At 42.7% G+C, this 26,369-nt stretch overlaps 1 protein-coding gene and 1 long non-coding RNA gene across 2 annotated transcripts in view; one reads left to right on the top strand and one right to left on the bottom strand.

Moving 5' to 3' along the window:
- LOC142152821 (uncharacterized) lies at positions 1-22,745 on the bottom strand. Its single transcript, XR_012691402.1, has 3 exons — positions 22,646-22,745; positions 7,202-7,280; positions 1-643 (listed from the first exon to the last, which is right to left on the bottom strand). It is a non-coding gene; the product is annotated as an uncharacterized LOC142152821 (long non-coding RNA).
- The window catches only part of MAT2B (methionine adenosyltransferase 2 non-catalytic beta subunit), a 24,624-nt gene continuing 16,743 nt past the window's right edge, over positions 18,489-26,369 (top strand). Inside the window, exon 1 of the mRNA XM_075209832.1 lies at positions 18,489-18,755. Within this exon, the coding sequence (XP_075065933.1) occupies positions 18,726-18,755 (30 nt within the window). The 5' untranslated portion in view covers positions 18,489-18,725. The remainder of the gene's footprint in view (positions 18,756-26,369) is intronic.

Below are 26,369 nucleotides of genomic sequence, written 5' to 3'. Positions count from 1 at the left end.
CTTGTTCAGTAACATAATACACTATTTCTCTTCTCCTGTTTTAGAGCTTGGCTCTTCTGTGAATTCAACACTGACATCTTCCTCTGCCACCCCTGGTGCATACACTGCTTCTTGATGGGGTAATAGTACCAGAAGTGGATTGCATGGTGGCTATACTGCTTTAATTTGGAGACAATCAGCAAGTGTGCAGCAAATCTTGGTGTATTTGGAAGCTGCATTTTGGACATTTGAGTTGAGCTCCGACTGATGCTCTGAAAGCATTTAATGCCATGGTCATCTGTGTTAAATTCTTATCTATGCTCTCCAATTCATTTGTCAGTCTTGTGTGAACAGTGGTGTTTGGTATTTTACTACCATTTTCAATTGTTGATTAATTTGGGTCAACTGCTGACTTTTGTCTGCATTGTGTTTGTGTGTTTCAAAAGAGCAGCTGCCATGTCAATTAAAGGGTAATGTGGAGGAGGAGGATTGAACACATTGGCAGGCTGCTTACATGGCTGGCTTTCTGCAGGCACAGGTGGGGCAGTGTCAATGTCCACAAAATTCATTGATCAAGGTGTCTTCCTCTATCTCTGCATTTGCATTCACACATTTTTCTGCAGGTTCCTGCTTTACAGCATGATTTTCAAGAGGTGGGATGGCCCTGTAAAATGAAAACATAGATGTAAGTCTGAACAATTTAAGCACAACAAATATCAGCATTTTCAATTTATAAAAGGGATGTGCACCGGCGACTTTTGGTGTCTCGTGTTTTGTGTTTTGGATTTGGATTTTCGTGATGTTTTGGGTTTGGATTTGTTTTGCAAAACACCTGCCGAAAGGTGTTGGTTCGGATTTAAGGTTTTGGATTCGGATTTTTTTTGAAAAAAGCATAAAAAGTTAAAAAATCAAGTTTTTGGGCTTATTTTCACTCCTACACTATTATTAACCTCAATAACAATCAATAACAATCATTTCCACTAATTTACAGTGTATTCTGAACACCTCACAATATTGTTATTAGTCCAAAACGTTGCAACGAGGTATCTTTTTGGACTGCGTAGTGGAGTGGTCCCCACAATATAATAAGAAAACCATCAACTGGTCTTAATCGCACCAAAAAATGTACCTGGACTGCGTAGAGGAGTGGTCACCACAATATAAATTAAAAACCCTGAACTTGTATGATTCGCACCAATAAATGTATCTGGACTGCGTAGAGGAGTGGTCACCACAATATAATAAGAAAACCATCAACTGGTCTTAATCGCACCAAAAAATGTACCTGTACTGCGTAGAGAAGTGGTCACCACAATATAAATTAAAAACCCTGAACTTTTATGATTCGCACCAATAAATGTACCTGGACTGCGTAGAGGAGTGGGTCACCACAATATAATTTAAAAACCCTGAACTTGTATGATTCGCACCAATAAATGTATCTGGACTGCGTAGAGGAGTGGTCACCACAATATAATTAATATAAAACTCTCCACAGCTCTGAATTCACCCAAAAAAAATTCTGGACTGCATAGTGGGGTGGCCCCGGTACTAAATTTGATACCGGGGCCACAATATAATAAATACACCCTCAACTGGTCAGAATTCCACCAAACAAGTGTCTGGACTGCGTAATGGGGTGGCCCCGGTACTAAATTTGATACCGGGGCCACAATATAATAAATACACCCTCAACTGGTCAGAATTCCACCAAACAAGTATCTGGACTGCGTAGTGGGGTGGCCCCGGTACTAAATTTGATACCGGGGCCACAATACCTCCTCCAAGTTCCAAGTGTAGTGTTTATAACATATTAACACTACACTAATTCTAGCACGTCAATACCTCTTGTTTTAAATAATGACAGGGCATTTAACTTTTGATTACATTTTTTGAATTTGTTGACATTTTCTTTTACTTTTTGAACATGGCAAACGACTGTTGAATGGTCACATAATGCCAAAAAAAAGTTGCAAGATGGAATTGTCCTTGGGTCCTCCCACCCACCCTTATGTTGTTGAAATAGGACATGCACACTTTAACAAACCAATCATTTCAGCGACAGGGCCTACCAAACAACTGTGGCTGAAATGATTGGTTTGTTTGGGCCCCCACACCAAAAAAACAATTCATCTCTCCCTGTACAAACTAAACAGGCTCTACTGAGGAAAGATGTCGTCCTCATCCTCAACCTCTGATTCCTCTCCCCCTACAGTGTGTACTTCCTCCTCCTCACACATTATCAATTCGTCCCCGCTGGACTCCACAACCACAGGTCCCTCTGTACTATCTGGAGGGCAGTGCTGTACTTCATTGAGGAATTGATTATTCATTTTTATAAACATCATTTTTTCAACGTTGTGAGGAAGCAACCTCCTTCGCCGCTCACTGACCAGGTTCCCCGCTGCACTAAAAACTCTTTCCGAGTACACACTGGAGGGGGGACAACTCAGGTAAAATAGAGCCAGTTTGTACAGGGGCTTCCAAACTGCCTTTTTTTCCTGCCAGTTACATTATGAACTGTCTGACATGTCTATTTGGATGGTGTCAGCAAAATAATCCTCCACCATTTTTTCAATTGTGACAGCATCCAATGCAGCGACAGTAGACATGTCTGCAATGGTTGGCAGGTCCTTCAGTCCGGACCAGATGTTATCAGCATCCCCGCCAGCGGCTCTTTTAGGAAAACTGAGCTTTTTCCTCGCAGCCATAGATGTGGAAGAAAATGAGGGTGGAGCTGTTGGCATGTCACGGTCCTCTTCAGAGGACAATCTCCTGACCAGAAGGTCTTTGCACCGCTGTAGACTTGTGTCCGCCGGAAACAGAGACACAACATATGCTTTAAACCGAGGATCGAGCACGGTGGCCAGAATGTATTCCTCTGACTTTAAAAAAGTGATCATCCTCTGATCCTGGCAAAGCGTACGAAGGGCTACATCCACAAGAGCTACATGCTTGGTGTAATCGCAATGGTTTACCAGCTCCTCCCTCACTTTCTCCAGCTGCTTCTGCAACAGCCTGATCAGGGGAATGACCTGACTCAAGCTGGCAGTGTCGGAACTGACTTCTCGTGTGGCAAGTTCAAACGGCTGGAGAACCTTGGACAACACGGAAATCAGTCTCCACTGCGCTTGACTCAGGCGCATCCCCACTCCTTTGCCTATGTCGTAGGTGGCTGTGTAGGCCTGAATGGCCTTTTGCTGCTCCTCCATCCTCTGCAGCATATAGAGGGTGGAGTTCCAGCGCGTCACAACCTCTTGTTTGAGGTGATGGCAGGGCAGGTTCATGCTTTTTTGATGTGCCTCTAGTCTACGGTAGGCACTGGCTGAATGCCGAAAGTGTCCAGCAATTTTGCGCGCCACCGCAAGCATCTCCTGCACACCCCTGTCACTCTTGAGGTAATGCTGCACCACCAAATTAATGGTGTGGGCAAAACATGGGACGTGCTGGAAATTGCCCATATTTAATGCCCGCACAATATTACTGGCATTGTCTGACACCACAAATCCCCATGAGAGTCTAAGTGGGGTAAGTCACTGGGAGATAATTTCCCTCAGTTTCTCTAATATGTTGTCAGCGTTGTGCCTCTTATTAAAGCCTGTAATACACAATGTTGCCTGCCTTTGCACGAGCAGCCATTTTGTAGATGCTGCTACTGATGCAGCTGTTGCTGTTGCTGTGGAAGGGGATGCATCTACCCAGTGGGCTGTCACAGTCATATAGTCCTTCGTTTGCCCAGAACCACTTGTCCACATGTCCGTGGTTAAGTGGACAGTGGGTACAACCGCATTTTTTAGAGCACTGAGGACACTTGATCATACTTCTCTGTACATTTTTGGTATCGCCTGCCTAGTGAAGTGGAATCTCGACAGGATTTGGTACCGGGGACACAATACCTCCATCAACCCTCTAAATCCCACTCCACTGATGGCGGACACCGGGGGCACGTCTAACACCAACATTGCAGTTACAGCCGCAGTTATACGCTTTGCAATAGGGTGACTACTATCGTATTTTGTGGTCATGGCAAACGACTGTTGGACGGTCAATTGTTTTGTGAAAGACTTAGCGGTCTTACGACTTCCCCTCTGGGAAGATGACCGACTAACAGCAGCAACGGCAGCAGTGGCAGTAGTAGGCGTACCGCTGCAGGATTCCTCGGATGAATCCCGTATTGGAGAGGACTCAGTCTGGCTGCTGACTTGGGCTGCAGGACTGAATCTGATGGAGATCGTGGAGGAAGTTGACGAGGAGGGTGTTGCTGGTGTGTATCCAACTGGACCACGGGATTTAGGTGTCCCTGTACCGATGACGGTCCTAGCCCCAGTTCCTGAACTAACCACTGAACTATGAAGATTATTCAGGTGACGTATAAGGGAGGATGTCCCTAGGTGTGCAAGATCCTTACCCCTGCTTATTTGAGCTTTACATAAGCTACATATGGCCATACATTGGTTGTCCGGATTTGGATAAAAATAACTCCAGACCGAAGAGGTGCATTTTTTGGTCTTATGACCAGGCATGACGATGGGCTTTTTCATCCCATGGACATCAGCTGTTTCCCCCCCTGTTGCCTCATTTTCAATAACCACATCACCATCCTCATCATCAAGTTCCTCCACAGCGCCAGCTACATCATCAATAGCCTCCTCCCGAGCCACCTCTTCCCGTACAGTGATGGGAAGGTCAGGCTTGACAACCACCAACACCCTTGGACTCGCCTTGGGGATTTGTGATAAATTCTCTTTAGAAGGCAGAGTTGTTTGCTGTTTTGTTGCTGACAGCATAACTCTCTTCAATTTTTTGTAGGGGGGGGAGGAGGAAGAGGGCTAAGATCCTTGGGTGAAGATGGACCACTAGTCATGAACACGGGCCAGGGCCTAAGCCGTTCCTTGCCACTACGTGTTGAGAACTTGGGCTTTTTGGATTTTACATGCCCTGTACTAGGAGATTGGGCATCGGGCTTGGAAGACGACGTTGATGGCATTTCATCGTCTATGTCATGACTAGTGGCAGCAGCTTCAGCATTAGGAGGAAGTGGGTCTTGATCTTTCCCTACTTTATCCTCCAAATTTTTTCTCTCCATTATATGTAGCACAAGATACTGCAGAATGTGTGAACTTGGTAATATTGCAGTACCAATGGGCTTATACTGCAGGATTGGTTTTGCAAATTTTGTTGTAATTAAAAAAATTTATAATTATTTTTTTGTATTTTTTTTTATAACTTTTTTCTAATTTTTTAAACACTTGGGAATATTGGGGAAATAACTATGCCCTTAGAAGCACAGAGCACAGGACACAGGACCACTGGACTGAACAGGACACAGCACACAGGACCCAACAGCACCACTGAACTCAAAATTGACAGAGCACAGCACACAGCACCACTGAACTGATACTGCAGAACACAGCACAGCACAGCACAGCACAGCACGAGATCTACCAGGACAGAGGACCACCTAACACACCCTCCCTCTACCCTGATCAATGCCCGAGTGAAGATGGCGACGACTAGCGGGGAATTTATAGGATCCGAGTATCGCAAGATCCGACAGCTGGATTATGTCTCAGAGCCTCGGTTTCAGGTTTTCATTTGGCGTCAATACCCGGATCTGTCTCGGATTCGTCTCGGATCGGCAACGTTCGGGTGGGCTCGGATTCAGGAAATCCGAGTGCGCTCATCTCTAATTTATAATAACAATATTATTCATTTATATAGCGCTTTTCTCCCAATATGATGAGGAGCTGTGACAAATTCTGGCATGTGAGATCATAGAGGGTATTGATGTACTATGACCTACTACCGGCACACCAACAGACTGGTGAGTATACCTATGCATAGAAAACAAATTGTAATGGCCTATTGTGATTTCATGTAATGGCCTATTTTGCAGTAGACCGCAAGCCATAGAGAAGCACACCACCAGTATTACTAAGGCAACGGCACCTGATTTTCAATAGTTAAAAGATACATTCTATCATACCCCTAGTGGTTATATGTGCTTCATTACATTTGAGCTGGTCAAAATTCTGTGGATGCAACAAATGTCAAATGTATGAATTGTTTTAGGTGGTGTCATTGGGCACCCCCCTGCCTCACTGGAGCTTACAGTCTAAATTCCCTACTATGCATAGACAGTGGGCCTGATTCAAATTAGAGCACGGAACATGAGCGTAATTCCGACCATATTCAAATCCAAGCTGATCTCAAGATGCATTTCGAATTGAGTCTCGGTGTAACTACGCTCTGCCTAAACGGTACTTCCTGTATATTAACTGACTGAACAGAATGCAGAATAATATACAAACATATGTGCATTATAAGGTTACATAAGAACGCATTAAAAACATTATATTATAAAATAAATTAACAACTCTAAACAAAAATTAATAAACTCCAAACATATAGGGGCCATGGTGGGAATTGAGACCTTTACCCAGTGCTGCAAGGTAGCATTGCTAGCTACTGAGAAAATCAGGTTTGAACAGAATTGAGATTGTTTTGTTTTAGGTGAATTCACCTGTTACCACCTCATTGAAGTGTTGCTGTGCTAAGGGTGGGGGCCCCTGTCTGAAGAACCTGTTGATTAAACCATGGGATAATTTATTTATGAGTGAAGATAATTAGCTATGTTTATTGTGTGAAGTAAACATGTCAGGCACTTGGTATATTTCACTGCTTACGTTTGTCAGTCTGTTTGCATTGGATTGGACACATTGAGCATGCCCTGTTATTGCATTTAAAATAAATAATTAAAACACATTAATGCCTTTTATGATGTGACATGGCAGGATATGTCTCGGCTCCGCCTCATATGTGGTGCATTGCATCAGCAGGGGAGATCCGCCTCCTGTGGCTGCAGCAGCCCTTTATTCCCCGCCCATTTTCTTTTTGATGTGTAAGAACTTTGCCCTGCAGTGTGACGACACAGTCTTCTTTAAGGGCCCCATTCAATGTCTGAAGGGCCCTCAGGGGAATACAATGATAGAGGCCCACCAAAGTGGTCAGCCACTAGAGAGGCATAACCAAACCACTAGAGGGGGTGTGGCAAGCCCACGAAGGACAGCTAGCACCATAATGTAGTATAGAAAGAATGCAGTGTGTATATAAAGAGTGCACAGTTTTGACATGCTGCTTAGATTAGGCAGAACAGTCAGCAAAAATCAGGATTGTCCCACTAGAATCAGAACATTTGACAGACTATCCTGCTCTCTCCTACCTGTTCTTGTCACTTTCACCACCTGTGGCTGTTGGTTTCGTTAGTTGTGGCTTGTCTGGATGCTGGAATGTTGTGGGCCCTATTTGGAAAAAAATGGGTACATTTAGAAAATTTCAACCAGCCCCAGCTTTAATCAATAGGATCCACAATTAATACTTAAGCTATCCTCCAGCCCCAACATTAAAATAATAGTATTCCCATTTGATAAATAAACCTATTTCCCTCCCTCCAAACAGTGTGATGAAGCGGGGAGCAAAAGCAGCATGGAGGGAGCAGTTTGATCATAAGAGGGCACAACATGGTGATGAAGGGGCACAGTAATGTGTGAGTGATGGCACAGGGAGCTTGTGGCAATGTAGTATGTGTGTGTGACAGTACAGGGGCCTTGTGACAATGTAATGTGTGTGTGATGGCAAAGGGGACTTGTGGCAATGTAATGTGTGTGTGATGGCAAAGGGGACTTGTGGCAATGTAGTATGTGTGTGTGTGATGGCAAAGGGGACTTGTGGCAATGTAGTATATGTGTGTGTGTGTGATGGCACCAATGAAACCAGCAATAAATTAATAGCATTGACGTATAATAAATATACCTATTTCCCGCGACAGTCACTGCCATTGAATAATTCATATTCACATTTAATAATTAGACCTCGTGCTGCTCAAACTCAGCCCCACATTCAATTAATAGCCCCCAAACATCCCATCTTAAATTAATTGTCCCACCATCATCCCACAAACAAAATAGCACTCATTAATTAGCCACCACATACCTCACACACTATATTACCACAAGCCCCCTGTACCATCACACACACACTACATTGCCACAATCCCCCTGTGCCATCACACACACACACACTACATTGCCACAATCCCCCTGTGCCATCACACACACACACACACACACTACATTGCCACAGGCCCCCTGTGACATCACACACACTACATTTCCACAAGCTCCCTGTGACACCACACGCACACACTACATTGCCACAAGCCCCCTTTGCCATCACACACATACTACATTGCCACAAGGCCCCTGTGCCATCACACACACATACTACATTGCCACAAGCCCCCTGTGCCATCACACAAACATTACTGTGCCCCTTTATCACTATGTTGTGCCCCCTTATGATCACACTGCTCCCTCCATGCTGCTTTTGCTCCCCGCTTCATCACACTGTGCCATGCTGCTTTTGCTCCCCACTTCTCCTGTCCCTCCTTCATCACCCTGTGCCATGTTGCTTTTGCTCCCCCTTCATCACACTGTGTCATCCTGCTTCCCCCATCACACTGTGCTATCCTGATTCCCCCCTTCATCACTCTGTGCCATCCTGCCCCCCCTTCATCACCCTGTGCCATGTTGCTTTTGCTCCCCCTTCATCACACTGTGCCATCCTGCTCCCCCCTATCACACTGTGCTATCCTGCTCCCCCCTTCATCACTCTGTGCCATTTTGCTTCCCCCCTTCATCACTCTGTCCCATCCTGCCCCCCCCCCTTCATCACTCAGTGCCATCTACTCCCCCCCCCCCTCCCTTCATCACTATGTGCCATCTTGCTGTGCTGCTCCTCACTGAATGTTGGGCATGGTGTGATGACGCTCCCCAACATCTGCTCATAACAGTTTACAAGTACTCAGTTTACATCATTTGAAAAGTCTATATTTCTCCCTTGACAACTCTCAATAAGCATAAATTTCAAATGTACTCTCATCCCTCTCCTTTTACCTAGCTGTTCAGACTCCTATCAAAGTTCATGTTAAAATCTTGCGGGTTTCAAAGCCGAAATGGCAATAATTAGTTTTTCAAACAGTGTTGCTTTCGCACCAAACCAACAACGGTTTTGGAGTTTGAAACAGCCGCCCAGGTTTTAGAAACAACCCCCAGGTGATTTCATCAGACGTGCAAGTCAGGTTTTCACATGTACAAATTATTTATAGACTTGTCAAACCAATCACATTTCATGCCATTCATTAACTCCATAAGATTATTATTCTATCAATCTATTAATTGAATTAATATATTTTGTCGAAGTCGTATAATTGGATGAACGAAAGTATATTGGTTAATATTGTTTTGTTGTTACACCTGGCATACTGCGATCGCACGGTAAAATACGCACACACTCGCGCTACAACATTTAGTTATTTATATATTTCATATATAAAATGATTCCGATCCACAGTGATTTATGAGCAGATAGTATTTAGTTTATTATTAGTTTATATATTATGATTATATGTACACTTTAGTGTTATTTAAGGTTCAGGTTATAGGAAATGTGTCATGTCTGATATCATTTTATTCCCCTATTCATCAGCAGTTGTCCAGTTCTTTCGCCGTAAAGATCGCATATTGCATACTCTAGTTATTGATGTTAGAGAATAAATAGTCAGAGTGATATCAAACTGTAAAATGCTAATGGACTAGTTGTAACTGATTTCTGGGCGGGAGAATGATCTGGAATGTTGAGGGGGTTGTTTGAACTAGCCTATGACCTGTTTACCCTGGACCCCACTGAAGTCTGGACCTATAGAAACAAGCCACATCATCTACATTGTTCTCTCTGTAACACTGAATGTATATAATCATAGCTGTGCTCCCACTAGCTTGTCTTCTCTGACCACAGTATTCAAGGGTGAACTACTGTCCACCGGTACCCGTGGGAGCGCAGCGAAGCGCATGCAAGCGCAGCGGTATGTATGTATCTTTTGGTATTGGTTGTGCTGTACTGTATTATATTATAATCATGTATTGAACTGTTAAAACTTTGCATCTGCTAAAATAAATTACTTTGTGCATTGGAAACACAATACAATCGCCTATGCAATGCTTATTTGAAAAAACGATAGAATTACTTTAATAATTTATAATTAGAAATAAACTATGATGATAATGATACATTATACCTGTTTACTTTATAAAAATTATTTCAGGGAGATTGTGGAAGTAACACCTAGGTGGCTGAAGGGAGCATGTCCTGCTCAGCACCACCACGTGGAACTTATAGTAATGTATGTTTATGTATGGTGGCACGCCACTAGAGTCAGAAACACAATCTACAATGATGCCTATTATACAAAACCCATTCTTTACTGTGTCACAAAACTTCTAATCGTGTAATTTTTTTTATTATTGTTGCATATAAAAAAGTGATCCATTTTCTGAACAGCTAAAAAGTTAACAATGCCGCTGTTGTAGCAAATCTAAAAGTGAGAAGACCCAGAGAAAAAAGATAAAACACAGTTTGCATTTTTATGAGAGTACAGGGAAATGTGGCTGGTGCAGTGTGTCTGCAAACTGACTGCAAAAATGCCTTTAATTAATGTAGCTTAGCGCTTTCCAATTGAGGGCAAACACGGTAATAAACAGTACTGGGTAAAACAGACAAAGAGGTAAGAGCAGGGCCTGATTAAGGGTTCTGGCCGCCCTAGGCTAATACGGCCGCAGCGCCCCCCCCCCCCCTCCTCCGAATATATAGGTGTATAGGAACACTCCTGAATATGAATGTTCAGGTGTATTCTCCAGCATTCAAATTTAGACAGATTGTGCCATTGTCTCTTACCTGTTCTTGCTCTTCTCTCTTGCAACTTTGTTATCCTCTCGCTGGCTTCTGGAAAGTTGGCGTCCTGTTTTGAAAATGCAAAAATGTATTATGATGCAAACCCTGAATGATTAGGCCCTTTAGTTAAAACAAAACACTCCATTATGGCCAGCTAAAAGTACCCCATTGGACCGGCATATATAAGCAATATCTGAATATTTGTTGTCAATCAAATACAAACCTCTACCAGCCCCATCTCACTAATATTTAGTATTCTAGTGATTGCTGAGATCACCCATGTGACCACCACACAATCATGAGATTCTGCCCCCAAAAGCTGCTGTATTTTTTAAATACCCCCTGCAGCCATTTTCCTTAACCACAACCCCCCCACAGCCATTTTCCTTAACCCCTGCTGCAGCCATTTTCCTTACCTCCACTCTGCTAGCTAGCTATCACCCCCCGTCACATCAAAACTCCCCCAGTCACATATATCAGCCCCCCTCCTCTGCCCTCCTTCATACATATCAACCTCTCTCCCTCCCTATAGATTTTCATGGCAGCCCCCCCTCCCACCCTATAGATTTGTATGACAGTCCCCCTCTCCCTCCCTATACATATGCATGACAGTCCCCCCTCTCCCTCCCTATAGATATGCAGGGTAGTCCCCCCCCTCCCTATAGATATGCAGGGTAGTTCCCCCCCTCTCTATAGATATGCAGTGTAGTTCCCCCCCTCCCTATAGATATGCAGGGTAGTTCCCCCCCTCCCTATAGATATGCAGGGTAGTTCCCCCCCTTCCTATAGATATGCAGGGCAGTTACCCCTCCCTATAGATATGCAGGGCAGTTCCCCCCCTCCTTATAGATATGCAGGGCAGTTCCCCCCTCCCTATAGATATGCAGGGCAGTTCCCCCCCTCCTTATAAATATGCAGGGCAGTTCCCCCCCTCCCTATAGATATGCAGGGCAGTTCCCTCCCTCCCTATAGATATGCAGGGCAGTTCCCCCCCTCCCTATAGATATGCAGGGCAGTTCCCCCCCCCTCCCTATAGATATGCAGGGCAGTTCCCCCCCCCTCCCTATAGATATGCAGGGCAGTTCCCCCCCCCCTCCCTATAGATATGCAGGGCAGTTCCCCCCCCTCCCTATAGATATGCAGGGCAGTTCCCCCCCTATAGATATGCAGGGCAGTTCCCCCCCTCCCTATAGATATGCAGGGCAGTTCCCCCCCCTCCCTATAGATATGCAGGGCAGTTCCCCCCCTCCCTATAGATATGCAGGGCAGTTCCCCCCCCTCCCTATAGATGTGCAGGGCAGTTCCCCCCCCCCCTCCCTTTAGATATGCAGGGCAGTTCCCCCCCCCCTCCCTATAGATATGCAGGGCAGTTCCCCCCCCTCCCTATAGATATGCAGGGCAGTTCCCCCCCCTCCCTATAGATATGCAGGGCAGTTCCCCCCCCCTCCCTATAGATATGCAGGGCAGTTCCCCCCCCTCCCTATAGATATGCAGGGCAGTTCCCCCCCCTTCCTATAGATATGCAGGGCAGTTTCCCCCCCTTCCTATAGATATGCAGGGCAGTTCCCCCCCTCCCTATAGATATGCAGGGTAGTTCCCCCCCTCCCTATAGATATGCAGGGCAGTTCCCCCCCCTCCCTATAGATATGCAGGGCAGTTCCCCCCTTCAATTACCTGTAGTTGTGCCAGCGTCGCTCCTCTCCTCAGATCAGCAGATAGGAAGTGAAGACGTCCTGCTTCCTGTCTGCTGCACAGCAACAGGCAGCCTGGCGATTGGCTGTGTGTTGCTAACCACTGACCACCATTGCTTTTGATTGTCGAGCCCTCCACCCCCCCCCTCCCCCACCCTGAAAAAAACCCACAGGGCAGCGCCCCCCGGGACCCAGCACCCCAGGCTGCAGCCTGGTCAGCCTAGTGGTTGATCAGGCCCTGGGTAAGAGGGCCCTGCTCGCAAGTTTACAATCTATAGGTCAATGGGAGTCGGATAGATGAGGTCAAATCTACATTCTGCATATTGGTCCAGCCAGATTGCAAAGGTAAAAAGTGATTCATATGTTATGCGATTCAGTCACACAGCAATGTTAGTCTGGAGTCAGAGGGTTGATGTTTTGGAAGAACTGTGTAAAGGGTGGTAATAAGATAACCTAGTGAGGTTAAGAGGCTGGTTGAGGAATAATATAAGCTTGCCTGAAGAGGTGGGTTTTCTGAGAATGCTTGAAGGTTTGTAGTCCAGAGGAAAGTCTTATTGTGTGAGGAAAGGAATTCCACAGAGTGAGTGCAGCTCGAAAAAAAAGTCCTGTAAGTGGGAGTGGGAGGATGTAATGAGAGTAGGCGAGAGACACAGACCTTATGCAGAATGGAGTTGCTGAGTTGGGAATTATTTTGAGACAAGCGAGGAGATGTATATTGGTGCAGTTTTGTTGATGGCCTTGTTTGTTAGTTGAAGAATTTTATATTGAATTCTATCAAAAACAGGCAACCAATGTAGAGACTGACAAAGTAGCTTAGCAGAGGGAAAACGATTTGCAAGGAAAATCAGTGTAGCCAATATGTGATAAATAGATCATAGGATTTTAAGTATGTTTAGGAGAAGACCAGTAAGGAGAGAATTACAATTGTCAATGCAGGAGATGATGAGTGCATAAATTTAATTTTCTGCAGTGTCTTATATAAGATATGTGCATATTCTGGAAATGTTTTTTAGAGGTATATAACCTGATCTAGATATAAAGTCGATGTTAGGAACAAAGGATAGTTGCGAGTCAAGGATCACACCTAGGCAGCGAGCTTGCAGGCTGGGATTTATGGTCATGTTATCAACAGAGATAGAAATGTCAGATAGGTAACTTCTGTTGGTGGGTGGGAATATTATTAATTCTGTTTTTGAAAGATTGAGTTTGAGCTGGGGAGAGGATATCCAAGATGAAATGGCAGAAAGACAGTCAGGAATGCGGGCAACATAGATGGCGAGAGATCATAAGAGGATAGATAAATTTGTGTATCATCCGCATAGAGATAATACTGAAATCCAAAGGAGCCTACTAGTTTTCCAAGAGAAGTGGTATAGAGAGAACAGCAGAGGACCTATCACTGAGCCTTGTGGCACTTGAACTGATAAAGGAAGGAGCAGAGCTGAATCCAGAGAAATGAACACTGAAAGAGCGATTAGAAAGGTAGGATGAGAACCAGAATAGGACAGTATCTTGAAGACCTAGGGATTGTAACGTTTGCATGAGAAGAGAGTGGTGAACAGTGTTGAATGCAGCAGAGAGATCCAGGAGACTTAGAAGCAAGTAATGGCCTTTGTTTTTAGCAGTGATCATATCACTGACAACCGTAATTAAAGCAGTCTCTGTGGAGTGTTGAGAGTGAAAGCCTAACTGAAAAGGATTCAATAGGTTGTTTGCAGAAAGAAAGTGTGTGAGGCGAGTGTAGTCAAATCTCTCTAGAAACTTGAAGTGGCATGGGAGCTGAAAGATGGGACGGCAATTTGAGAGAGATTTGGTTCAGAATTTTTTTTTTTCAGAATAGGAGTAATCACTGCATGCTTGTATAATGATGAGGAGATATCAGTAGTGAGAGAGAGATTACAGATTTTAGTCTACTAATTTATGATGGTATAGGATCAAGATGACAGGAGGTAGAGTACGAAGATAAGAAGAAAGTGGATATTTCATCTTCATTTGTTAGATCAAATAAAGAGAGGGTATCAGAGGATGATGGGTATCAGAGGAGCTGATTGCCTTTGGAGGGAGATGATACCATTTAAAGTTGGATCGTATCAATCTTGTCCTTGAAATAGGAAGCAAGATCTTGGGCATTGATAGTAGTCTGAGGGTTTGGGGTGGGAGGGTTGAAAAGAGATTTTACTGTGTTAAACATGCTTTTACGGATTGAAGCCTGAGCATAGATGAGAGATTAGTAGTATGTTTGTTTTGCAGTGTCCAGAGCATTTCAATAGGAGTGGTAGAAGCATATATGAAGAAATAATTAGAGGTCCGAGATTTACATCAGTGACGTTCTGCTTTACGGGAAAGTTTTTGAAGGTTTCGTGTTACCTGAGTTTGCCACCGTTGACATCGAATTCAACGTGAAGTATGAATATTCGCTGGAGCCACTTGAACAAGGGCTGTTGCTAGGTTATGATGAAAATGAGCTATGCCATATCGGGGGAGGAGAATGTAGATATTGGGGAGAGAAGAAGGAGTTGGAGAGAGGTGGATTATTGTTGAAGATTAATAGATTTAAGATTTCTGCAGGTATGAGAAGGCTTGGTAGAGTTTGACAACAGAGAAGTTAAAGTACTGGGGGCGAGCGTGTAGCTGATAAGGTGATGACCCGAAAGGGTGAAAAGTGTGTTAAGGAAATCAGAAACTGAGCATAGTCCAGAGAAACAAGATCAAGGCAAAGGCTATGATGAGCAGAGGATTTAATCCACTGGGAGAGGTCGAGCGAGAAGGTCAGAGAGAGTAGTTTGGAAGCAACATTGGAAAGTGGATTATGAATGCCGAAACCACCCATGATGATGGTGGATATGTCAGAAGATAAGTGAGGGAGCCATGCAGAGGAATCATCAAAAAAAGTTGGTGCGGCCCAATGGGGTGATAGATCACAGCAATACACATAGAAAATGCGTTAAAAATCTGAACAGCATGTACTTCAAAAGATGTAAACGTAAGTGGGGCATTAGGTAGAACTGTGAATGTGCACTATGGGGAGAGAAGGACTCCAATCCCACCTCCTTGTCTGCCTCTAGGTTTGGGTGAAATGGAGGCCACCATGTGAAACGGCTGCAGAGCAGGCAGTGTCTGATTGTGCAAACTATGTTTCAGCTATTGCCAGAATTTCAGTTTGTTTGAGAAGAAGAGATCGTGCATGGAGGTAAGTTTATTACAAACAGAATGTGTATTCCAAAGGGCACATTTAATGGACTTTGGAATAGAAGGATGACAGGTGATGCATATCAGGTTTACATGATTTTGGTAGTGTTCTGATATATGTGTATTGGAGGAGTGTAAGGGACCTGGATTAGGTGATATATCTCCAACTAATAGAAGCAGAGAGGGAGAAAGATAGGTAAGAGGATTGTAAAGTGTGTGACCTTTCATTTTCTGGTGAGAGGTAGGAGGCAGTTCCAGTTAGGGAAATTAAATAGGACAAAAGTTCATGAGTGTTAACTTAGGTGTGTGGAGTAATGAAGGGGCAATGTAGACTAATGTTTGTGCTGCAGTAAGAGTGAAGGATGATACAGTCCTGAAGATAATGCCATAAAAGGAAAGTTGTAAAATAAATTTGTTAAACATTGTGATTTAAGAGTAAAAGCCACAAAGTTAAGGGAGTTTAAAGAAATACCTATTTGCAGTGGTCTGTGTAGACAGCGAAGGAATGCAGAGATAGGCTGCAGCAGGTGCAGTTTATTCCTGGAGGTATTAGATTTCTTGCCTTTCTTGACATAAAATGAGTACACGCAAACCAGCAGTCCGAGAATCATAGCCAGTCCACCAATTCATATATATATATATATATATATATATATATACACAAGTTAACCCGTGCATGATACTCATGCATTCTAGTCAAATCAAGCTACTTAAGGTGTTAAAAAGGTTCTTGTCATGCATTTGGGCCATAGCCCAGGCTTCAACCACCAACCACTCCCCACTGTCACCCCCGGCAACCACCAACCACTCCCAACTGTCACTTCTCCTTTAAGAAATATATATATATATTTTTTAAATCTTTATAAACACTTTTAACAATTAACAAATTAAATTAACAAATTAAGAACATCTTAGTATACCAAATTTCAGCCCTTTCTGAATTTTTTTTTCCACACACACTAAGAATTTAGTAGGTCAGTGTATAACTCCGCCCAGCAGGTGGCGCTGCAGCTTGGTTTTATATTTTCCACACACACACACAGACAGACTAACACACGCCACTAGACATTTATATTATAGACAAGTTAACCCGTGCATGATACTCATGCATTCTAGTCAAATCAAGCTACTTAAGGTCTTAAAAAGGTTCTTGTCATGCATTTGGACCTAGCCCAGGCCTCCTCAGGGGAAGAGCGTTACTTCCCGACGCAAGCGGCCTTTTTAATGTGTGTTCATGAGGTAAAATTACCTCACGAAAATGAGTTTGACCCCTCAACTCGTAAATTTAGCCTTTACTACCCCTCCCACGGGGAGAAGGGGGGATGATGGAAGTTAACTGACTTGACTATTCTAATTTTTTTGTCAAATAATGTCAGTATACCAAATTTCAGGTCAATTGGATGAGCCCTTTCTGAGAAAATATTTTTTCCACACACACACACACACACACACACTAACGCACGCCTCTACACATGTGTGTTCATGAGGTAAAATTTCCTCACGAAAATGAGTTTGAGCCCTACCAAATTTCAGCCCTTTTTGAATTTTTTTCCCCACACACACTAAGAATTTAGTAGGTCAGTGTATAACTCTGCCCAGCAGGTGGCGCTGCAACTTGGTTGTTTTTTTTTTTACACACACACACACACACAGACAGACAGACGCCACTAAGCATTTATATATTATATATATACACAACAAAGGGATGGGGTGCCACAATAATGCAGTATAGTTAAGGACACCGTCTTAAACAGCTATGTTATACGTACCAATAAAAGGATGTTTTCACACATTTCAAGCATTCCTTTCAGCTTATTTCAAATCCTCATAACCAGTCCAAAGATGTGGTAACCAAAAATAGTGTGGACTGATGTCACTTAAAACGGTGACACTCGCATTGATAGTATTAAGGTGGCAATTAGAGATGTTTACTGACCCCCCTGTGCCATGGTTTTGGTTTTGGATCTGGATTAACTTCATGTTTTGGTTTTGGTTTTGACTAAACCGCTCTCATGTGTTTTGGTTTTGGACCCCTATTTTTTTTCTTAAATCCCTATTTCTTTTGCTAAAATCACATAATGTGGTTCTTTTTTTGTTCCTACATTATTATTAACCTCAATAATATTAATTTCCAGTCAATTTTTGTTAAGTGACAAGAACACTGCTACCCCTACTGTTTCTGTATGAGCAATGGCACTGGAGCCTGGAGAGTCACAAGAACACTGCTACCCCTGTTTCTGTATGAGCAATGGCACAACCATTCTGCTTTTCTAAGCATATGAAGGGGCGTACACACAGGGGCAGTGCTTTCAGTTCAAGTCTGATAATTTGTAAGAATTAGCATAATTATCACAGTGTAAGTGAAGTCCTAAAGCTACATAATGTTTATTAGATTTGAGTACTCTGTATGTACAAATCATTTAAATAAAAGATCATTTGTGAAAAGATCTTTTGATTACAATTCATAGAAAGGTTATAATTGCTACTATTTTAACAAGATCTCAAATACCAGATGCAACCATGTATTATAAAGTATTTATTGTATACTATTATACATAGTAATATATTCCTGTACTAAATGTTAATAAGTGTCAATAATATTTGCATTGTATGTGCTAAAAATAACAAAATCAAGATGTATTCTATCAATTAAGCATTCTTATAAAAATGGAAACTTTTGTTTTAAATATATAGAAAACAAGTGTCATGAAAGTAATGCAAAGTAACAAAGCTCCCACACGTCACACTGCAGTTTGATAGTTATTTGAATGCCCCGCCCCCTCACAAAAGCGGAGTTCCAACAGCTGCTGATTCGGATTGTCTCTTTCTCTTAGTAGTTGTTTAGATCAGGTTATATTATTTGCTGTTTATTGCTTAACTGAGCAAGAAACAGTCAATGTTTAATAGGAATAATACAGATTAAGAAGTAAACACAGCCTGTATGCAAAGGGCAGCTGGTGGTTCCTTCCTCCCCCCTCTCTCGCCCCCTCCCATCTGATTACTGCTGAAAGACAAAGAGAAGTATAGATATGCAGCTTCCTTAACCTCCACACTAATTTAATAATACAACGTCTCAAAATGCCTGAAGTGCTGATGGAAATAGACGAGGTAAGATGCAGACTCCAGTGTTGCTATTTGCAATTGTTTACAGTTTACCTTTTAGTTTCAGACAAATAGATTAACTTAGTTAAATTCATCTATGAGTATCCTTATATTAGATTTTGTTTGACATAGATTTATCCCCAAGATTGCTGTGTGATGTTTAAAGTAAGGGTGAGTTAACAATGCTTCAGAATAAAATTTTAAAATATGCAGTGACAACAAGAAATCTAAGTGCATACATTAAACAAGTGCAATATAAAGTGTGTGTACATAGAATATTAGTATGTTATGTTTGTTGCACCATAAAAAAAAACATTAGAAAAGATGTGATTGGATGAATACGATTCCATTACTAGCTATTTATCTATCATGACCTTCAAGAATCTTCTTGTGGGGATTTTATGACATATGTATGTGTTTATATTTTGAGGTTTCCTGTAACTTTTTAAATTTAAATGACCTTTGTGTTAAATTGTGAAATGCTGTATTTATAGTTCTAAACGTTTTATGTGAAACCGCATTCATTATATATATTTTTGCTTTTGTTTTCATTATGGTCCATTTGTCAGTGGAAGAGATTTTGTTTTGTTATTAGACTTCCACTGTATAGTTGTCAAATGAGTTGATGTGAGAAAACTAACATGTCAAAAATGTTTATAGTATTAACTACACCCTACCAGGCTTGGCTAACCTGTGGCACTCCAGGGGTTGTGAAACTACAAGTCCCAAAATCCTTCCAGGAATAAGCTGCTATATGTTGGCAAAGCATACTGGGGCTTGTAGTTTCCCAACACCTGGAGTGCCACAGGTTAGCCAAGCCTGCTTTTAAACCAAGTTTGGGTTCATTAAGTATAATTATATATTTACTTCCTGCTTTCACTATTTTGATATTTATAAACAAAAAGTCCCACATTGTGCTGAAGACATATAGGTACAGTAGATTGTGTAAACAGAGGAGTTTGTTTTTTAAATTGCATGTGATAACATTAGTTCATTTAAGTAGTTTTCTACAAGATATCAAACATATAGGGTGCGATTCAGTTGGCCGTGGAACTCCGTAGTGTGTGGTGTAAGTAATCTATAATTTCTAACTATATTAGCAGGGCCTGATTATCCAATATGCTGACGAGGCTGCAGCCTAAGGTGCAACATTTTTGAGGGTGGAAATTTATGACAGGGAAAGGTATAAACTGAAATTCATTTTACATTACAAGAAAATAGTTGTTTTCCAAACTAAAAAGAAAATATGGAAGAAAAATGTAAGGTTTTAATCTTGATGTATTCCCTTGGTGAAGGCTAAAGAAATGAGTTATCCTTGGATGGGCGTTTGAGAATTATTGAGTCGAATGGATGGCGACAGGAACTGGGGAGGTGGGTGAGATGAAGGAAGCCAGATTTTAAATTAAGTACGAGTTCGTCCCTACCTACTGGGTATTAGCTTGGTATGGAAGGTGAGGGGGCACTGTGAGCGTATTAGTCTAGGGTGGTCTGAACCCTTAAACAGGCTCTGACTATTAGGGCTCATTTAGATGAGTCTTTTATCAGCAGTGACTTAGAATTTGCCCTAGTGGTTTCCAAACAGAAAGAGACTTGTGCAAACTGCTTTGAGTATTGCGCAGGTATGGATTTAATTGATGCCGTTACTTGCACCTCTCTGCTGTTCAGTTGACCAGCAATAGAAACCGATCTGGCCCAAACTAAAGAAAGTCAAGGATGCTCAATTTTTGGGCATTTGGGATTCATATCAAGTTTACAATACTGATTATTTGGGGTTACAGATACTGGGATCAATGATCCTGATGCTCAAGGTAACTGTTTGATTGCATTTTCCACTGTTCTGATAGACATCTGACAGTCCATGATCAGATATTGCTTGGGATCGCCTGTCCTTTTGAGAGCGCACACAGCGTTTTGTGAATAACCTAACTGCCAGTCCAGAAGATTGCGTGCGATGAAGGGGCCACAAAGGCATTCATTAGTATATGACAAGTTGTTGCCTGACCCAAACATGATTCATACAAGCATTTATCAATGACTTTAGCTTGAAGGAAATCTTTTATAATCATGGTATATATATTAGGATGGGTCAGTTCCGGCTAAAAGATCTATGGTTGGATTTTCCACCATATTTGTCATATTTTCAAATGGTATCGGATGCATTAATGAAAAGAGCTGATTTATACATGGCTATAGAAAACCACACCCTAGGTAGAATAGGGTCTTCTACATTCAAGCTTTTGCATCCTTCCCATAAACGCTAGGGACAATCAGTGATGTGAAGGTAACAGTAAATAGTTCCAGCGAAGAGAACCCAATTAGTTGCTACTTAGGCGCCTGGGTATCACTCAGGGCCTGATCAACCATTAGGCTGATCTAGCTGCAGCCTGAGGCGCTGGGTCCCTAGTGGGGTGCAGCGTCAACACAATAAACAAGGATTTTAAAAAAATGTCCTACCTAAACTGTTGGCGCTGCCTTCTCTGTGATCAGCCATCCCTGGTCTCAAGGGGGTGGTCCCGGCTGTCAGTGTAGCTAATTACAATGTAGTAGGCAGCTAACAGCAAATCTAAAGCTGTTAGCTGCCTTGTCAGTGCAGCTGCGGTGCTAAACTTAGTGTGGTCATGTGAGATGACCACACTTGCTGCACTGACTAGGCAGCTAACAGCATTGGATGTGCTGCCTGTCAAGAAGACAGAAGTGCTGGAGAGAAGAGGAGCAGAATACTTCAAGGTAGGTTCTATTTGTTAAATATCAAGGGGGGTGATTTACTGGAAACTGCTTGATGGTTGTGGGGAGGGGGGGGGTTAAGGAAGTAGCTAGGGGGGGTTAAGGAAGTGACTGAGGGGGGGTGGGGGGTAAACCGGTATATTAGCCTAGGGCGGCTGTGACCCTTTAGCAGGCCCTCGTAGCACTAGATAGGCAGCTGTCTTAAAGTGAACATACCCTTGAAAGCTGTTGTTCTAACTCCCAATACTAACCTCAATAGTTGCATTCAACAGTAATCGGCCCAAGAGGAAATATTAAATTCTGGGCTATAGAAAGAGGCATATGAATGGGGCTAGTAAATCTTGAAATGAAAACTGCAGTTTGCTTATATGTCCTAACAATTAATCATTTAGGATCTGTTTTTTTTCTGAAAACAAAAACCATGTAAATTTCATAAAATTTGATACACTTATCTTATTTTTAGCTGATTGCAGAATGTGATGATTATCCTGTGCTGACATATGTGAGATGGCAGGGAACAAAATCTGCATATTTTATATATATGATTCAATAATTATGGAGTTAAAATTCTACAATGTTTTTGGGTGACTCACTTTGTCAGTAAAGCAAATGTAATAGGATAAATGGGTAGTTCAGCGCTCCCTAGAGTAAAGTGTAGATAGTAGCAGCCTCTTGGGATCAGGGAAATGGGGAAGGGAGAGGCAATGGGGGTGGGATGGGGGGAGGGCGGTAGGATGAAAGGGTAGCTCAGCCCTTGATTGAGTATACAGAAGTATTAGTAAATCCCTGGGCACATGTAAGACAGCATAAAAATAAACATTTATTGAAGTACATAAAGGTACAGAGAGTTGCAACTCAGTGAAGTAACTTGCATAGTTACAATATAGCAGATAATTCCCAACCTCTGCTTTTCAATAGTGCAGTCTATCAATTGATGTAATAGCGCTGAGGTGTTATTGTCCAGGATGTAAATGTCCACAGTTAAACAGTCCTGTGAACGAATAACATAGAAAACGATTCCTCAAATAGTCACTGTTTCCAGGGCTGTAAAGAATCAGTCCACTAGTGTGCTGGTAAACAGTAGTAAATCTCGTAGCGGATCCTTAATCAAGAGATAAGGCAGATATAACCATCGGATAAAGCCAGAAGTGGAGTCTGGTATTCGGACTTACCCTTTAGTAGAACAGGGCTACAGCAAAGCTGCCAACATCATCCGTTTGCCTGGTCGCTCCCGTCTGTAGAGGCTAGTTGCCGTGGGGACGCTTCAGCGTCCTGCTGCCGGGGCGGAAGTCTCTGTCTTCCAAGAGTGATAGTGCGCATGCGCTTGACGTGTTGCCGCTGGTCAAGCGGTTTTAAAGTGGAGATCCCTGAGGAAGCCGCCAGGGCGAAACGCGTTGGTTTGTGGTTCAAACCCACTGCACACTCTTACTGGACTATTGCAACATCTATATATCCTTACACTGTGGACTTTAAAACCGCTTGACCAGCGGCAACACGTCAAGCGCATGCGCACTATCACTCTTGGAAGACCGAGACTTCCGCCCGGCAGCAGGACGCTGAAGCGTCCCCACGGCAACTAGCCTCTACAGACGGGAGCGACCAGGCAAACGGATAATGTTGGCAGCTTTGCTGTAGCCCTGTTCTACTAAAGGGTAAGTCCGAATATCAGACTCCACTTCTGGCTTTATCCGATGGTTATATCTGCCTTATCTCTTGATTAAGGATCCGCTACGAGATTTACTACTGTTTACCAGCACACTAGTGGACTGATTCTTTACAGCCCTGGAAACAGTGACTATTTGAGGAATCGTTTTCTATGTTATTCGTTCACAGGACTGTTTAACTGTGGACATTTACATCCTGGACAATAACACCTCAGCGCTATTACATCAATTGATGGACTGCACTTTTGAATAGCAGAGGTTGGGAATTATCTGCTATATTGTAACTGTATGCAAGTCACTTCACTGAGTTGCAACTCTCTGTACCTTTATGTACTTCAATAAATGTTTATTTTTATGCTGTCTTACATGCGCCCAGGGATCTACTAATACTTCTGTATAAAGAAAATGTAATACCTGTCTTGAAATAAAATTAAAAAAAATATAATGATTGCACTTGATCACAATTGTGCTTATTCTTCTGGTGTTTAAATCAAATTGTATGCTTTTATTCACTTATACTTTGTTTGGCCAGTGACCAGTTTGGGTGTTTTAGATCAAATTGGCATGACATTGCTGTGTATGTGGGCACACAATAATCACCTCTGCCAAATGTGTGTATATTATTATTAATAGAGATGCTCAGGCTTAGTTCCCAGAGAACCAAACACACCCAAAATTGGCAGATCGCTCAGCTCGGTACTTTCGCGCGCCCTTGGAATTGAAAATGAGGCAAAACGTCATTGTTACGTCGCTGGATCTCACGAGCTTTGGATTCTATAAGTACTTCCCTCCACAGCAATCCAGCACCATTATACAGAGGGACACAGAAGGGGTAGCACAGTTCTTGGCAGTCTCTAGTGCAGTTGGGTAGTGTCATAGGTAGAAAAGAAAGAGGAGGGGTAGCAGTGTTCTTCAAAGTCTCCAGTGACATTCAGGAGAGCTCCATTGCAAATTGTCATTGCTGAACTACAAATAATAGGTCTGGCAGGCTTGTTCTTCTAAATCTGCAGTCTTTGTTTAAAAGTGTATGAAAATAATATTGTGACCTGTGAGGTGGTCAATATTGACTGCAAATGATTTGAAATTAGTTTTATTGAGGTTAATAATAATGTAGGGGGAAAAAAGCAAAAATATCTGATTTTAGAGAAAAAAATCGTGAATTTAGAAAAAAAATCGGGATCCAAACCCAAAACACGCAAGGGCGGTTTTACCAAAACACGATGTTAATCCAGATCCAAAACCAGAACATGGGAGTCAGTGAACATCTCTCATTATTAATGAAATCTGAAAATCAGGTCAGCCAATTACCTCATTATCATGTCTGTGTTGTAAACTGCAAACCATTTTTCATTGAGCATTTGTGATCAGATTATTTGTCAGAGTGGCTAAACAACCGTATCTACCTATGATCTAAGACTAAATGTCATATTGTATATGTTTAATATACAGGAGCATAGTTATAGTTTTGTCCATTTTGGCTCAATTTAACAGCTCCCGAAGCAGGATATACACGGCGGTTTAAGCTACAATGAATCCTCCACTGTATTTCAGTGGTAGCGTCACACTTCGCACCTGCAAGCGGATCCCTGCACACTTACCTGCTCTGCGCCGGCATCCTCTTTGGCACCGAGCGCTGTGTCTCCCTGGTGCGTCTTGGTTTCAGGTCTGCACATGTGCAGACCCGATTCCTGCTTTATTACCTGTCACTCTGCCCTGATTGGCTTATTCACTTCCACAGTGTATTTTAGGCACCTGACACGGCAGTCAGGTGCCTGTTCTTTGTGTTCATTCCTCTATGGTGCAAGACGTGGCTCCTGTGCTCCTCTCAACTCATTTTTCCAGTGATTCTACACATGTGCTGTTTAGTGTCACCTCCTCGTGCTCAGTCTGTTGTCCAGCGATACCCTCTCTACAGTCAGGGTCATCTTAACAACATTATGGGCCCCAGGCAAAGCAGTGCACCGGGGCCCCTAGATATAAATATAGATATAGATATATAGATGTATACAGATATAGATATAGATATAGATATATAGAGATAGATAGATAGATGTACTTGCTCAGTGACCCTTGAAGGTTTTTTTTGCAGGTTTTTTTCTTTGGCAGGATTATCTATTCTCATTAAGAGCCATGCCTATGGGGCCCCATTGCCCGTGGGGCCCCCGGGCACCTGCCCATCATGCCCAATGGAAAAGATGGCCCTGTCTACAGTACATTCTTACTATTGGCTCTACTTGCTACTACAGTGACTCATACCTTTGCTGTTTGCTGTGTTCTTACGCTGCCTGTCACCTGCGTTTAAGTCTCTTAGCGGACCTTGTTTAGTACTCACCTAGAGGGCCGCGAACTGCGGGCCAGTGGCCGCAAAATCCTTACCTCCTTGTAGGGGTCCCTGGCAAAGACAACCTGCCTCGTTAGATTCCGCACCTTTAGGTAACAATAGTGTCAATCTAGACAGGTCTGGGGGATCCAAAGTTCTCTGCCGTACTTTGTGACATGTAGTGGGTTTAGATAAATACAAACAGTAAATTTTATATGTTGTGCGACAAGTATTCATTTATGCTGTTCATATAGTTTAGACGTGCTCCATCTCCAAAAAGTCTGTAGAAAGATTAGCTGTAAACTGGTTTTGCACGCTGCGGCAAGATTGATTTTTCTTGCAAATCGTTATTCCTCTGTTGAATCACTCTGTATGTCTCTACACTGGTTGCCTGTTTTCTACCGAATCCAATATAAAATACTTTTACTAACCTACAAGGCTTATCAACAAAGCTGCACCAACATACATCTCCTCTCTTGTCACAAAATATCTCCCAAATCGGCAACTCCGTTCTGCACAAGATCTGCGTCTCTCATCCACACTCATTACATCCTCCCATTCCCGGTTACAGGACTTTTTTCGGGCTGTACCCACTCTATGGAATTCTCTCCCTTGCACAATAAAACTCTTCTCTGGTCTACAAACTTTCAAGCGTTCTCTGAAAACCCACCTCTTCAGACAAGCTTATAATATTCCTCAACCACCCTCTTAACCTCACTACATTACCCTATTACCACCCGTTAAACAATTTCACACAAGACAACTACCCCTTGACCAACATTGTTGTGTAACAGGATCATTTAGCTTATGAGTCACTTTTACCTTTGCAGTCTGGCTGGGCCAAAATGCAAAATGTAGACTTAACATGTGTCAAACTCCCATTGTCCCATAGATTGTAAGCTTGCGAGCAGG

This window comes from Mixophyes fleayi, chromosome 4, assembly GCF_038048845.1.
Source record: "Mixophyes fleayi isolate aMixFle1 chromosome 4, aMixFle1.hap1, whole genome shotgun sequence".
In the NCBI taxonomy this organism is placed as follows: Eukaryota; Metazoa; Chordata; class Amphibia; order Anura; family Limnodynastidae; genus Mixophyes; species Mixophyes fleayi.
This window is presented reverse-complemented; position numbering and strand designations above follow the sequence as displayed.